General features: G+C 41.2%; 1 protein-coding gene across 1 annotated transcript; it reads right to left on the reverse strand.

Moving 5' to 3' along the window:
* Nucleotides 1-442: 442 nt before the first annotated feature.
* Nucleotides 443-7,020, reverse strand: LOC307171427 (Fc receptor-like protein 5; the record flags this gene model as incomplete). Its single annotated transcript, XM_079893033.1, has 7 exons — nt 443-573; nt 3,202-3,444; nt 3,675-3,956; nt 4,042-4,239; nt 4,319-4,489; nt 5,055-5,090; nt 6,990-7,020. 7 exons carry the CDS (start codon nt 7,018-7,020, stop codon nt 443-445), a joined length of 1,092 nt encoding a protein of 363 aa, XP_079749159.1.
* Between the last annotated feature and the right edge of the window lie 9,574 nt (nt 7,021-16,594).

Consider the following 16,594-nt stretch of genomic DNA (forward strand, 5'->3'; position numbering starts at 1 on the left):
CACACACACACACACAAATAATAAAGGAGATTCGTTCCTGCATTTATATGAAGTTGTCACTCCCAAAACTTGACTTTTACAGTAATAATGCTCTGCCTGAGCTTGTGAATAAGATATTGAGAGATTCTAGGAAGACGCTGAAGTTTTCTGACAGTCACAACAAATTAATTTCATATTAAAATGTCTTCCTCTTCATGTAACTGTTAAATACACACAGCATTTACTAGTTTTTCTTTTTTTATTGCTTTTATGAACTACTATCATCTTTTAAGTATATTAAATTAACCAAGTTATACAATTCAGCATTTGTAAAGCAGTTTTCACAAGACAAAGAACAAACCATCAGTGAGCAAAGCCAAATGTGACATCACATAATATCAATGGTTATTTTGACTGAATGTTTGGTAAATGACATATAATGATAACAATGACTTCTAATAAATCACTCGGGTGTTTTACCTCTCATTCTGCAGCATTTGTAAATCAGCACGACTGTCACTAGCAGATATGGACAAGCTGCCAGAACAGAAGTGAGTGTGTGGAGGACAGAGATCTGAGAGTATGAATGAGACCCTGAAAAAGAGACACAAGCACTTTATCATGCACTATATCTGAACGAGGGCATATGAAGAAATAAATCAGCTCACAGTTTCATGGACTCTCACCTCCAGAGGTGGGAAATCCAGGGCCCGATGAGTAGAAGTCCTGCCATATGTTTATTCCACCCATAAACTGAGTCAGCTGATTTCACTAATTAGTTCTCTCTCCTGCTGAATTAGCAAATCCAGGTGATTGGAACAAAATACTGAGGAGGACTTTTACTTTCTGAACCTGGACTTATGCCACATGTCAGCCATGTCTAACCCTAACCCTAAGCAAAGAAATAAACCAGAACTGGACCTTATCGTAACCAAAAAATTGTAATTTCAGCCACAGCCTTAGATGAAATCAACTGAAGAGAAAATAAGACATTAAATCTGTGAAGATAAACCTTCTGTAGACGTCTGACAGAAATAAAGTCAGTCTGGTTAGTAATAAGTGAAGCTAGTAATGCTGTTTGTGGAGTTGTTTAATCCTCCTCTAATGAGATCTTCACAGATTTAATGTCTTATTTTCTCTTCAGTTGATTTCATCTGAGGCTGTGGCTGAAATTACTCCATATTTAATATAAACAGATTTTTTGGCTTCGATAAGGTCCAGTTCTGGTTTATTTCTTTACTCTTGGCTGACATGTGGCATTGCTATGCAGAGGTGTAAAGTCCAGGTTCAGAAAGTAAAAGTCCTCCTCAGTATTTTGTTCCAATCACCTGGATTTGCTAATTCAGACAGGAGAGAGAACTAATTAGTGAAATCAGCTGACTGAGTTTATGGGTGGAATAAACATATGGCAGGACTTCTACTCTTTGCCCCCTTGATTACCCAGCCAGCACAGCCATGTGGGGCCCAAATGGGTTTGACCTGGGCTATCTAGCTGGGACCCAGACAGTTTTGTCCTCGGTTTCCATGTAGGCCCCACATGAGTTTGCCCAGATGAAATGAACACTGCTTAGTGTGCACAGTACAGGCTGATTAATGTAACACTGAATCAGTGTTGGAGGTAATGAGATAATTAGGTGATTGAATAATGATTGTGCATTATTGATGAACACCTGCTGTTAACAAGCATAATCACTGAAGGAAAGAGAAACACAAGAACTACTTCCAGCCACAACCTTGGATGAAATCAACTGAAGATAAAATACATTACATCTCTCAAGATCGGATTAAACAACTCCACAAACAGCATTACCAGCTTCACTTATTAGAAACCAGACTGACTTTATTTCTGTCAGACATTGATTACTTATTTGAAAGTAATAGTTTGATTTGATGTTACCATTGTGGCGATCAGTGTGTGCTTTAGTCAGGCTCTTGAGTTTTTAATATTAGTTTTTTTTTCTCTGGCAGCTGTGTCTGTTTGTTATGGTGAGAACAGCAAGAGAAAATATAATCAGATGCTGTAAGCTGATTGATGATAAGAATATAATCATCATATAGTAGCTTAACTCATTGATTATTTGTGAGGTTTATACGGGTAGTATGTTATTAATTTTGTTTTTTTGTTGTGATTCTATAGCAAGAGATCCAGCACAGTTTAATCAGAACAGTTCAATCAGAACATCAAATGATTTTTAAAACACCATTTACACATGTTGGACTACAGCAAGTTCTACTTGCACACAGACATCAAGAATCAGCATATGAATCTCAACAATGGTGACATTCATACTGCAATGCATTCTGGGTGTATCATGCGAAACTTATCCATGGCTCCCAGAATGCATTGCACCATGAAGCATGTCACCATTGTTGAGTTTCATATGCTGATTCTTGATGTCTGTGTGTGAGTAAGATTAGGGGGAGCCCGAAATATGTAAATAGTGTGTTAAAAATAATAGACGTTCTAATTAAATTATATTATTCTCTCGTTGCAGAATCACAACAATAAAACAAAATGAATAACATAAACCTCACACATAATCAATGAGCTAAGCTACTATATGATGATTATATTCTTATCATCAATCAGCTTACAGCATCTGACTATGTTTTCTCTTGCTGTTCTCATCATAACAAACAGACACAGCTGCCAGAGAAAAACTAATGTTGAAAAGTCAAGAGCCTGACTAAAGCACACACTGATCGCCACAATGGTAACATCAAATCAAACTATTACTTTCAAATAAATAATCAACATCTTAACCTCTTCTTAATTCTTTTCTGTAGATGTCTGACAGAAATAAAGTCAGTCTGGTTACTAATAAATTAAGTTGGTAATGCTGTTTGTGGAGTTGTTTAATCAGATCTTGAGAGATTTGATGTATTTTATCTTCAGTTGATTTCATCCAAGGTTGTGGCTGGGAGTAGTTCTTGTGTTTCTCTTTCCTTCAGTGAATCTGCTTGTTAACAGCAGGTGTTCGTCAATAATGCACAATCATTATTCAATCACCTAATTATCTCATTACCTCCAACACCGATTCAGTGTTACATTAAACAGCCTGTACTGTGCACACTAAGCAGTGTTCATTTCATCTGGGCAAACCCATGTGGGGCCAACATGGAAACCGAGGACAAAACTGGCTGGGTCCCAGTTAGATAGCCCAGGTCAAACCCATTTGGGCCCCAGGTGACTGTGCTGGCTGGGTACCCACCTCTGCTCACCTCTGACTGAGATCCAGCTCTTGGGAGACTCTCCTCTCTCTGGGGGTTTGCAGTAGTAGAAACCCTCATGTGACTTTGAGACAGTCGGGATGATCATCTCTGTAGTTTGATTCTGGACGAGTGATCCATCTTTATAGAAATCAGCTCTGAGGACTGATGGGGATGTATGTTTATATAAACAGCATAGAGTCAGAGTCTCTCCTTCAGTCACAGGATGAACAGGACTCTCCAGAATCACACCAGCTACAGAAATAGAGAAAACATTCAATTCATGAACAACATGGTAACATAATAATAATAATAAAAAATGACCTTTTTAGTTTTCCACTATGCACTGGTTTCTGAGTGTTTTTAGTGTATTGTTATGATGTTCTGGCTGCTTACATTAGTATCTGCTCTTGTTAAATCATCCTGCTTCATGCATTGATTGTAAACTGGCAGTGAAATGAATAAATACAGAAACATAGACTCACAGTGTACAGTGATATTAACAGGATGATATTTCTCTCCAGATTCAGACTGACACCAGTAAACTCCAGTGTCTAATGTGCTGGTGGAGCTGATTGTACATGTAGATCCTGTTTGGGATCCCTGGTGTAAAGATGAACAATCTGTCAGCCCCCAACTCTCAGTGTATCTTCTCACTGTCCATCCATCAGAGTTACTCTGGTCTTCACAGCTCAGAGAGAGAGAGTCAGATGTGAAGTGTTGAGTTCTGCTGGGACTGATGATCAGAGACACTGGAGGAGAAACACCTGACAAGACCATTACAGATATCATTTGGAAATGTTTGGTCTTTATTAAAGATGAATCAATCACTTAAGGTAAGTGTGAACTCACCAGTGACCCACAGTGGTTGTGTGTTGCTGTATTTTGTATAGGCTGGTTTTCCTCTCTCTGCTCTGCACACATAAACTCCTGTGTGTTTCAGAGCAACAGAACTGACAGTGTATTTTCCTCCAGCTCCTCTGCTGCTGTCTGAGAGCTGCTCATAGCGATCACTCAAGTCTGTGTTAAGTGAGAATATGCAGATGATCACTAAAGGAAATTATTTATAATAATGTTTTTGATAAAACCAGTTAATTTATATGTTATCGCATTGAGGACATTATAATACCTGATGAGAGAATTACAGTGAACCAGCTGAATGTCCAGCCTGTAGAAGAGCTGTTAACCTCACAGTTCAGAGTCACTGGATCTCCTTCAGTCAACCACTTCTGAGGAGAAACACTTAAAACTGCTCTGGGACCTTCATTACTCAGTTGTAAAATGCCTGATCCTTCAGTCTCTGTTACATAACAGGAGTATTTGTCAGACTCAGTAACAAAACTGAGTGTGTGTTCCTGTAGTTCACTGGAAACCATTAATGAAATCATTCTTATTCTAATAATTTCCGATTATTATTACAAATGTTGAAAACATTAAATTATTAATTTCTCTCTTTTTTATCTTAATGTATCAAATGTTTGAATGGTTTTGTTTCCACAAAAATATTAAACAGCAATAACTGTTTTCAACATTGATATAATAATCAGAAATGTTTCTTGAGCATCATATCATCATATCAGAATAATTTCTGAAGGATCATGTGACACTGAAGAATTGAGAAATAATGCTGAAAGTTTAGCTTTGATCCTTGCATAAATTACATTTTACAGTATATTCATATAGAAAACAGTTACTTTAAATTGTAATAATATTTCACAATATCACTGTTTTGCTTATTTTTTTATCAAATAAATGCATGGGAGACTTGAAAAAAAAAATGTTTCCAAACTCTTGACACACCGTATATTGTAACATTTATTGCAGAATCACTTATGTGATGAAATACACAGCTCAAATATAATCACCTTCAGTTTGTCCAGAGTAGATGTTGCAAATCAGCACTAAAAACACAGAGAAAAAACTCATTACAGTGAACATGGAGCTGATCAACTGTTGATTTTACATTAGTGATACACATTTAAAGCTATTCTCCTTCGTTTGCTTGTCAAAGACCATCATTTCATGCTCAACTTTCATTCTTTTATGGTTTGTCTAGTTGGTTTAGATCGTATGAGTGTAGATAAAGATATTGTTAAAAGATTGTTACAAAGTTTGTTCACAATTTCATCACATGGGTTTGCTCAAATGTTTAAAAAGCTTGGTTAGTATGAAGGTAATATAGTATGAAGGTAATAGATGTCATAAAGAATTGCATGCGCAGGGTAAGATTTGTGAAAGTGTACATAAGATTGCAAGCGTAAATTAAATTTGCAAGTACAAGAGAAGATTTGTAAAGGTGTAAATCGTCTTTCAAGTGTAAGAAAAAAATATTTGCAGCAATTTTGTTGTTACTCGTAAGTGTAATTCATGTATTGTGAAGCTGCAGCTTCATGCTAACGCAAAATAAATAGGATCTGTATTCTTCTGACTTCCATTTTTCCGCGCTTACACTTTTGGCATGGTTTTTGCACACAAATACGGCCAAAAGCACTGCAAGCCTGTGGACAGCAATTTGCAACCGAAAATTGTTTATTTGTTTATTTATTTATTTAACATGTATGTGTGCATTAAAAGTACCATTTCAGCAATGAGAACGTTTCTGAGCCAAATGAAGAATAAAGATGTGTTCTGGTGACTGGCGTGTTTATTGAACCAATCAGATAAGAGTAAATCGAGAGTCAGAGAGAAGCTCATTTGATTGGCTACATGATGAAGGTGGACCCGCCCTCGTCTTTGCACTTGCAAAACTCAATGAGTGAGAGAATCGTGCCAAAACTGGAAGCGCAGGTAAAAGACTCAAATCGGGTTATTTCGGGAACTTTTTTTGCCCCATGCACACAACAAGCCATTTAGACATTTGCAACAGTTAATTTTTTTACACAAAGTTTTATTTTACACATTTAATCTGTTTTGCAGTTCCTGACTCTGTTGCTTTCGGTTGCAAATTGCTGTTCACAGGCCTGCAATCCTACTTTTGGCCGTATTTGTGTGCAAAAACCGTGCCAAAAGTGTAAGCGCGGAAAAATGGAAGTCAGAAGAATACAGATCATATTTATTTTGTGTTAGCATGAAGCTGCAGTTTCACAATACATGAATTGCACTTACGAATAACAGTAAAATGCTGCAAATATTTTTTTCTTATACACTTGAAAGGCGATTTACACCTTTACAAATCTTCTCTTGCACATGCAAATTTGATTTACGCTTGCAATCTTATGTACACTTTCACAAATCTTAACCTGTGCATGCAATTCTTTATGATATCATATTACCTTCATAGTTTTGTCCATGTTGAGTTTTGATTGGGTTTCAGTTTAAAGAACCTGGGAGTTTTTTGTAAAAACATTCTGAAATCAGAGAAAATTATTAAGTATAATTCAGGATAATATATTTTGTGAAGGACTGCATATACAGTATGTGTCCAGATAAATATGAACACATCTGATAGATATTTTACAGATTTTTGTAATTTACAGTTAAGAGAACAGAAGCAGAAGACTGAAGACACACGTCTTACTGCATATACTATATCTACTTAAGTCAACAAAGACAATAACCATGCACACTTGTCAACTGATTCAACAAACACTATTACAAATAAGCATTATTTCCACTATCTGCACACTTAATCTCTCAAGCTCATCTTTCACTCATAGTTAATGGACTAGAGCTGGATTTGAAACTCTGAGAGCAGCATGGAAAAAAAAAGCAAAAGAAATCCAGGAACACCAAATCACTTGATCCTATTCATAATATAATTGCAATTCCACTGAAACATATACAGAGGAAATAATACTCACAGAGCACAAGAGGAAGTTTGCTGAGCTCCATACTGACCCAATAATGACTGACGGTTAAAGACACTGACTGAGTTAAAGCACCAAGACTTCCTGATACATACAGTCAGATCATTAGGAACATAATGACAGATTAAAGACATACAAATGTACCTCATATGTCACAGAAAACCTTTTGATAAACTTGATAATCTTGTAACGAGTTTTCAAAAAATATCAGGCAAGTGTCCTACTGAAATGTTGTCATGATTCATTCAGTACCAAACTAAAGAGCATCAGTTTTCCAATATGATAATTAATATTTTTGTGTGTTAATGGATCTTTATTGTAATAATAGTATTTGCATTTATAACTTTGTAAGTTAAGAAGCAGAAGTCACTAAATTCCACTGAGCTGAAAAAGATCAAACCAAACCACAACTATGAGCTCATCTCTATTTCTGTTCTATCAGGCCTCTGACATTAAGGGTGTCAACTTTGGCACTGACTTTTAGCCTCAGCGACATGGGGCCACCCTCCCGTGGACCCACCACCTGCAGGAGGGACCGTAAGGGGCCGGTGCTAAGTGGATCGGGCGGCAGTCGAAGGCAGGGGCCTAGACAACCCGATCCCTGGACGCGGAATCTAGCTCTAGGGACATGGAATGTCACCTCTCTGGCGGGGAAGGAGCCTGAGGTTGTGCGTGAGGTTCAGAGATTCCGACTAGAGATAGTTGGGATCACCTCTACGCACGGCTTGGGCTCTGGAACCACACTCCTCGAGAGAGGATGGACTCTTCACCACTCTGGAGTTGCCCATGGTGAGAGGCGGCGGGCTGGTGTGGGTTTGCTTATAGCCCCCCAGCTCAGCCGCCATGTGTTGGAGTTCACCCCGGTGAACGAGAGGGTCGCTTCCCTACGCCTTCGGGTCGGGGATAGGTCTCTCACTGTCGTTTGTGCTTACGGGCCGAACGGCAGTGCAGAGTACCCGGCCTTCTTGGAGTCTCTGGGAGGGGTGCTGGAAAGTGCTCCGACTGGGGACTCCGTCGTTCTACTGGGGGACTTCAACGCCCACGTGGGCAGCGACAGTGACACCTGGAGGGGCGTGATTGGGAGGAACGGCCCCCCTGATCTGAACCCGAGTGGTGTTCTGTTATTGGACTTCTGTGCTAGTTAAAGCTTGTCCATAACGAACACCATGTTCAAGCATAAGGGTGTCCATCAGTGCACATGGCACCAGGACACCCTAGGCCGGAGGTCGATGATCGACTTTGTGGTCGTTTCATCCGACCTCCGGCCGTATGTCTTGGACACTCGGGTGAAGAGAGGGGCGGAGCTGTCAACTGATCACCACCTGGTGGTGAGTTGGATCCGATGGCGGGGGAGGAAGCTGGACAGACTCGGCAGACCCAAACGTACTGTGAGGGTCTGTTGGGAACGTTTGGCCGAATCTCCTGTCAGAGAGATCTTCAACTCCCACCTCCGGCAGAGCTTCGACCAGATCCCGAGGGAGTCTGGAGATATTGAGTCCGAGTGGACCATGTTCTCCACCTCCATTGTCGACGCGGCCACTCAGAGCTGTGGCCGTAAGGCGCCTGTCGAGGCGGCAATCCCCGAACCCGGTGGTGGACACCGGAAGTAAGGGATGCCGTCAAGCTGAAGAAGGAGTCCTATCGGGCCTGGCTGGCTTGTGGGACTCCTGAGGCAGCTGATGGGTACCGACGTGCCAAGCGGACTGCAGCCCGGGTGGTTGTGGAGGCAAAAACTCGGGCCTGGGAGGAGTTCGGTGAGGCCATGGAGAAGGACTATCGGTCGGCCTCGAAGAGATTCTGGCAAACCGTCCGGCGCCTCAGGAGGGGGAAGCAGTGCCCTACCAACGCTGTTTACAGTGGAGGTGGGCAACTGTTGACCTCGACTGGGGATATCACCGGACGGTGGAAGGAATACTTCGAGGATCTCCTCAATCCCGCCGTCACGTCTTCCATTGAGGAAGCAGAGGCTGAGGGCTCGGAGGCGGACTCGTCCGTTACCCAAGCTGAAGTCACCGAGGTAGTCAAGAAACTCCTCGGTGGCAAGGCACCGGGGGTGGATGAGATCCGCCCTGAGTACCTCAAGTCTCTGGATGTTGTGGGGCTGTCTTGGCTGACACGCCTCTGCAACATCGCGTGGCGGTCGGGGACAGTACCTTTGGACTGGCAGACCGGGGTGGTGGTCCCTCTTTTCAAGAAGGGGGATCGGAGGGTGTGCTCCAACTATAGGGGGATCACACTTCTCAGCCTCCCTGGGAAAGTCTATGCCAGGGTACTGGAGAGGAGAATCCGACCGATAGTAGAACCTCGGATTCAGGAGGAACAGTGTGGTTTTCGTCCCGGTCGTGGAACACTGGACCAGCTCTATACCCTCTACAGGGTGCTGGAGGGTTCATGGGAGTTTGCCCAACCAATCCACATGTGCTTTGTGGATTTGGAGAAGGCATTCGACTGTGTCCCTCGCGGCGGCCTGTGGAGGGTGCTCCGGGAGTATGGGGTCCGGGGCCCTTTGCTAAGGGCTATCCGGTCCCTGTACGACCGGAGCAGGAGCTTGGTCCGTATTGCCAGCAGTAAGTCAGACTTGTTCCCGGTGCGTGTTGGACTCCGGCAGGGCTGCCCTTTGTCGCCGGTTCTGTTCATAATTTTTATGGACAGAATTTCTAGGCGCAGCCAGGGGCCGGAGGGGGTCAGGTTTGGGGACCACACGATTTCATCTCTGCTCTTTGCGGATGATGTTGTCGTGTTGGCCTCATCAAACCAGGACCTCCAGCATGCACTGGGACGGTTTGCAGCCGAGTGTGAAGCGGCTGGGATGAAAATCAGCACCTCCAAATCCGAGGCCATGGTTCTCAGTCGGAAAAGGGTGGTTTGCCCGCTTCAGGTTGGTGGAGAGTTCCTGCCTCAAGTGGAGGAGTTCAAGTATCTTGGGGTCTTGTTCACGAGTGAGGGAAGGATGGAACGGGAGATTGACAGGCGGATCGGTGCAGCTTCTGCAGTAATGCGGTCCCTGTACCGGTCTGTCGTGGTGAAGAAGGAGCTGAGCCGCAAGGCGAAGCTCTCGATTTACCAGTCAATCTACGTTCCTACTCTCACCTATGGTCATGAGCTGTGGGTCATGACCGAAAGGACAAGATCCCGGATACAAGCGGCCGAAATGAGCTTTCTCCGCAGGGTGGCTGGGCGATCCCTTAGAGATAGGGTGAGAAGCTCGGTCACTCGGGAGGAGCTCAGAGTAGAGCCGCTGCTCCTCCACATCGAGAGGGGTCAGTTGAGGTGGCTCGGGCATCTTTTCCGGATGCCTCCTGGACGCCTTCCCGGGAAGGTGTTCCGGGCATGTCCCACCGGGAGGAGACCCCGGGGAAGACCTAGGACACGCTGGAGAGACTATGTCTCCCGGCTGGCCTGGGAACGCCTCGGTGTCCCCCCGGAAGAGCTGGAGGAAGTGTCTAGGGAGAGGGAAGTCTGGGCATCCCTGCTTAGACTGCTGCCCCCGCGACCCGGCCCCGGATAAGCGGTAGAAGATGGATGGATGGATGGAACTTTGGCACTGATTTTTACTTGTGAATATAGTTTAATATTCATACACCAAGACAAGGGATGTGAATCAAGGGATTCAACTATTTTTATGCCTGTTCCTCTAAATGAATGAACGATTCAAATAACAATTTTGTGGAGATGTTTGGAAAAAATAAATAAAATTCTTATCTTACTGCCCTCAGCAGTAATTGCAGTTCTTGCCAAAGGTCATAAGTCTTATTGTCATTTGCACAGTGGTGGGAAACTGAGCACTGAATTTTGTGAAGTAGGCTATGAACACAAACAACAAAAACAACCACAGCAATAGCACATACAGAAGTGCACTACACGATTATACTACATGTTCAATATAGTGTCTATTTTGGTCCAGTACCTGACTGGGAATCATTATGCAATGGTTGCACTCTCAGTGGCTACGTTTACATGCAAAAAAACAACACCCTCCCCCTGTCGGTGATTGGTTGGAACACCATTTATTTTGGTTTTGAGTGGTGGTGAAACCAATTGTTTTTGTGTGCAGATCTCAGAGCCTAGGCTGCCTACAGAGACGCGTTTTTTTTGACGGCATGCTTATGCGGCGGGCAGCTAGCGGATCGTTAGGAAAGATTAGATGAATGTGATCATTTATGTTTGGGCCTGAAATCACTGATACAAACTTTCATATTTTTTCACAACACAAACCCTGTGTTACTGCAGCATGAGATCTAGCAATATTTTAACAACAAGTTAGAAGACTTTAACAAACACGAACACGAAAAAGTCAGTTTCATATGACACGCAGAGACATCAACAATCAGCGTATGAATCTCAACAATGGTGACAATCAAAAGTACTTTGCTGCAATGCATGCTGGGTACCAGCGTAGTACAAAACTCCCAGCATGCATTGCAACATGAATAAATTATGCAGCTGAATTGTCCTATAATTTTGTTTGATTCTAAATATTTGCTTTTATTTTTTTGCTGTTGTTTTTGTTGTGAATTAGTAGCTTTTCATTGATGTTCTGAATTAATCTGTTTATCTAGATAATATTGTTATAATATTGCTAGATCTCATGCTGCAGTAACACAGGGTTTGTGATGTGAATATATTAATGGAACAACACAATTGTTAGATTCCAAAGACATCAATGAAACAGGTTATTTCATGATGATTTTAAAACTACCAACATATAACCATCATCACCTGATCTCATTTCACTTTAGCTTTCTTTGCTGCTGCAAATGTGTTTGACAAACACACTGTCACAGCAGCCAAAAAAGACAAAAGACATATTAAGAGTTAAGAGCCCAACTAATGGAAACACTATTCACTGTTATGGTGACTTCAAATGAAACAGAGTTAAACCTCTGTTAATTCTCAATAAAAACTTCTGTAGACGTCTGACAGAAATAAAGTCAGTCTGGTTAGTAATAAGTGGTGCGGCAGTGGTTCAGTGGTTCATGTAGGTTGTCTACAAACCGAAAGGTTGGTGGTTCAATCCCCGGTTCCACCTGACCAAGTGTCGAGGTGTCCTTGAGCAAGACACCTAACCCCAGCTGCTCCCGACGAGCTGGATCGCCTTGCATGGCTGACACCGCCGTCGGTGTATGAATGAGTGAGTGAATGGGTGAATGTGAGGCAATATTGTAAAGCGCTTTGGTGGCCATTGGGTCTGTGAAAGCGCTATATAAATGCAGTCCATTTACCATTTTAATAAGTGAAGCTGGTAATGCTGTTTGTGGAGTTGTTTAATCCTCCTCTGCTGAGATCTTCACAGATTTAATGTCTTCTTTTCTCTTCAGTTGATTTCATCTTAAGCCCTATTCGCACGGGATTAGTATTACCTAGGGACCTCCGGTAATTTGTAATAATCACAGAGGTCGTCTGTGATTTTTATCCCGTGCGAATCTGCCATGTCTGTAAAAATGTCTGTAAAAATTCCACCGAAAATTACCTACCGTATTTCGGCCAACACAGGGGTCCTCTGATAATACCAGTCCCGTGCGAATCCCCATGTCTGTGATTTGGGCTGGTTTTTTTGTGAGCCTATCGTTTCCTTAAGAACGTAATAACCATTATGGGCCGTTTAACAGTCCATTTTACATCTGTATTAAAACTATATAACAATAAAATCTCTCGATATGCCCTACTCCAATCCGATTATAGTTTTTCTCCAATAAAAACTATGAAGTGCTGCAAAAGAGAAAACAAACTACAGTAAAGACGTGATCCGGAAGCTCAACTCGGACTGTTGTCATGGAAACGTCAAGTTAAGCATTTTGGCGCAACATGGAAGCTCTTTTGGAAAGTTTGGACGCTTTTTGTGGTAGTGTAACTTAGTAGTCTGTATCGTGGAGCATTTCTTTGTCTCACACGGCCTCTAAAGACTTCCAACCTGTAAGTATCTCAATTAAGCAATCAAAGTGTGAAAGGGTAAAAATTATATAAAATGAAATAAACAGAATAAAATGAATAGAAAAACAATCGCGACGTTTCGGTATTTATAATACCTTCTTCTTCAGGCAGGCTTGTTGTAAATATGGACAAAGAATAAAAGAAAAAGAATATATATTTTTATACAATAATATGATATTCTATAATATATATAATATATTTCTCTAATAAAATGGTTTTAAATAAGTTATTTTTTTTAATTACAATACAGCGCGATCTTCGTTTCAGCACGTTCAGCTAGTGAAGTGTGAATGGGTGGGCGCGCGCTGTGAAGTCCGTAAACTCGAGGGAATTATGAACATTTATTTGCCCGTGTGAATGAGCCACCAAAAACACAGACGTCAGGGGGTAATTTCTTAATTACAGAGGTCCAGGGGTAATCCCAGTCAACACTATGATCTCACAGTGATGTCACCATGTGGTCACAACGTCTGCAATCTGAGTTCACAGTGTTCTAAAAGTGTAACCGCACAGCGCTCTCACTGTGTGCTCAAACTATGACCACAATATGAGCTCATCCCAGCTAGAAATGTTATTGTTCTATGAATGTTTTGAGAGCATTATGTTATGTTCTTGTAATATTTTCTGTAGTTAATTTTATTTTTGTAACCAGAATGTTCTCCTAAAAGGTAGGATAATACTCTCCATAAACATTTCAAACATGTTTAGTGATGACATTGAAAGAACATTATCCCCCCTAACATTCTTAGACAGTTATAGCGGGAAGTTTCGATGTTTAGAAATTATGTTTAAGAGGTTTACATGTTGAAGTTTGTTTGAAGAGTTTGGTCACCATTGTAGAGGTCAGTGTTTGCTGTAGTTGGGCTCTTTGGTCTTAGGGCTGGGCGCTTTAAATCGCGATATTGTTATGCGCATCTCGTCAGTAAAGCCGGTTCCTTGATTAGTAGTAAATCACCATCACCTGCTTTCAGATGGAGCGGCATTTACTACAAAGAGCCGTAGTTAACTGACAAGCTGAGCCATATCGCACTAATATCGCGGACGTATCGCCAGCGATAATTAATGCGATATGGCTCAGCTTGTCAGTTAACTACGGCTCTTTGTACACAGCAAAAACTCCAGTGTTAAATTAACACTCCTGGGAGTGTATATGAGTCCACACTCAAGAGTGTTGAAGTTAATGAGATATAATTAAGTGATTAATTTTGTGATGATTGAACATTATTGAAGTCACCTGATGTTAACAAGCAGAATCACTGAAGGAGAAAATCTCAAATTGTAAGTTACCGTTATGACGATCAATGGTTGCTTTAGTTGGGCTCTAGGCCCATATATTATTAACTTTAGATTTTGTTTGGCTGTTGTTTCTGAATTATAATCACCAGTTGAACAAAGAATAAAGTGATCTGATGATGTTGATTATGTTATGACAATCATCACTTGAACTTGATCACTGAACTCATTAAAATTCTTCTTTCTGACTTCGATTTATGTTGTTGGTTAGCGAATCTGCATAAATGCCCAGAATTTTTTTATATAATATAAAGGATTTCTTAAAAGTTGTTAAAAAAAAAAAAAAAACATTCTTTTAGGCACACACAGATGTCAAGATTCAGTCTATGCATCTCAACAATGGTGAGGAGCAGAATATTCAATTAGGAAAAGTAAATTACATAGACAATTCAGATCATAATTTATTCATACCGCAATGCATGATGGGAGCCATTAATGAGTTGTGATTGGTGGCAGCCACTGCAACATGCTTTATTATTGTCACCATTGTTGAGATTCACAGGCTGATTATTGATGTCTGTGTTTTAAATGAATTTATCTGAATGTCTATTGATCAGAAAAATGTTTATTAAATATTTTGAATTATAAGTAAAGTATTGATAATCATAGGCTGAAGAATCACTAAACTGCTGCTAAGTTAAACCAAACTATCTCAATAAGTTTCCTTTTTCAGATCACAGCATGATTATGTCAAAACATAACCAACACTATAACATAACATTTTACTTTGTTCATGTAACTGTTATAAATCAATAACAGCAGACAAACAACAGTAAATATTAAAGTAAACATATAATGGTCTAGAGCCCAACTAAAGCAAACACCCATCACCTTAATGGTAACTTACAATTTGTGATTTTCTTCTTCAGTGATTCTGCTTGTTAACATCAGGTGTCTTCAATAATGCTCAATCATCACTAAATTAATCACTTAATTATCTCCTCAGCCCTAAATGCCGCTTCATCTGAAAGCAGGTGATGGTGATTTACTACTAATCAAGGAACCGACTTTACTGACGAGATGCGCATAACAATATCGCGATTTAAATCGCCCAGCCCTAGTGTCCATAATATGAGCACACAGTGAGTGCACAGTGCGGTTACACTTTTAGCTCACTGTGAACTCACATTGTGGTCATATGGAGAGATCACTGTGAGATAAACGTGTTGGGTGGGAATACTAATCCCGTGCGAATAGGGCTTTAGACTGTGTCTGAAGTCAGTTGTAGTTCTTGTGTTTCTGCTCGTCTCTTTTTCTGTTCTCTTCTTTCTTTCAGTGATTCTGCTTGTTAACAGGCTTATTAAGGCTGAGATGACTTCATATTTAATATACACAGGTTTTGTGGCTCAGATAAGGTCCAGTTCTGGTTTATTTCTTTGCTCTTGGCTGACACGTGGCATTGCTATGGCCTGCTTGTGGCCCAGATCTGGCAAACAGGAGCGGCCCAGTCAAGTGCCGTCATTCCACGCTGCATGTGGGCCAGATCATCATTCCCCATGTGCCAGATGTGGGCCGGATCTGGGCCGAAACAATGTTGCTATCTGGGGATCTTCCTGAGAGGCCCTGGCAAAAGCTAGGGACAGATCTGTTTGTCAGCTGTGGATTACTATTCACTGTATGTTGAGGTGGCAAATCTTTCACTCACCAGTTCTGCAGATGTCACTACACACCTAAAGTCTATCTTCGCACATCACAACATCCCTGACACATTAGTGAGCGATAATGGGCCACAGTTCTCATCCAGCACTTTCTCGGATTTCGCAGCTACTTATGGATTCAAACATGTCATCAGTAGCCTGAAGCATCCACGCATCCACATCCACCCTCCCTAGGCTACTGGACCCTTTGTTACCTGACAGCGTCACCATAAGTGTTTGGGAGAGAGAGAAAAAAGTGCAGACATGAGATATTTCAACAAACGTCATTGAGTGCAGGACCTGAACAAGCTCTCACCTGGCGATCAGGTGTGGGTCATGGATCAAAAGGTGTCGGGAACTGTGGTTGAGGAACATCCAATACCACGTTCTTACCAGGTGGATGTTTCTCATGGAACTGTTCGTACACTCTAAAAAGAGATGTGTTAAAAAACAACACACAAGATGTGTTGATGGCATTTTGACACATGTTGTGTAGATTTTTAACACACAATGTGTGTTAAAATGTAACACTGGAAACACTCTAAAAAGAGATGTGTTAAAAAACAACACACAAGATGTGTTGATGGCATTTTGACACAATGTGTGTTAAAATGTAACTCTGGATAGAATAGCACTGGGTGGAGGGCAGTTTTTATGAAAGAATATTATAGGTATATTTTATATGGTATCCCATAAAATGCTCTAAAATAAATAAAGCAATATATTCAAATAAATAAA

Source organism: Squalius cephalus (genome assembly GCF_949319135.1).
Source record: "Squalius cephalus genome assembly, chromosome: 1".
Taxonomy (NCBI): Eukaryota; Metazoa; Chordata; class Actinopteri; order Cypriniformes; family Leuciscidae; genus Squalius; species Squalius cephalus.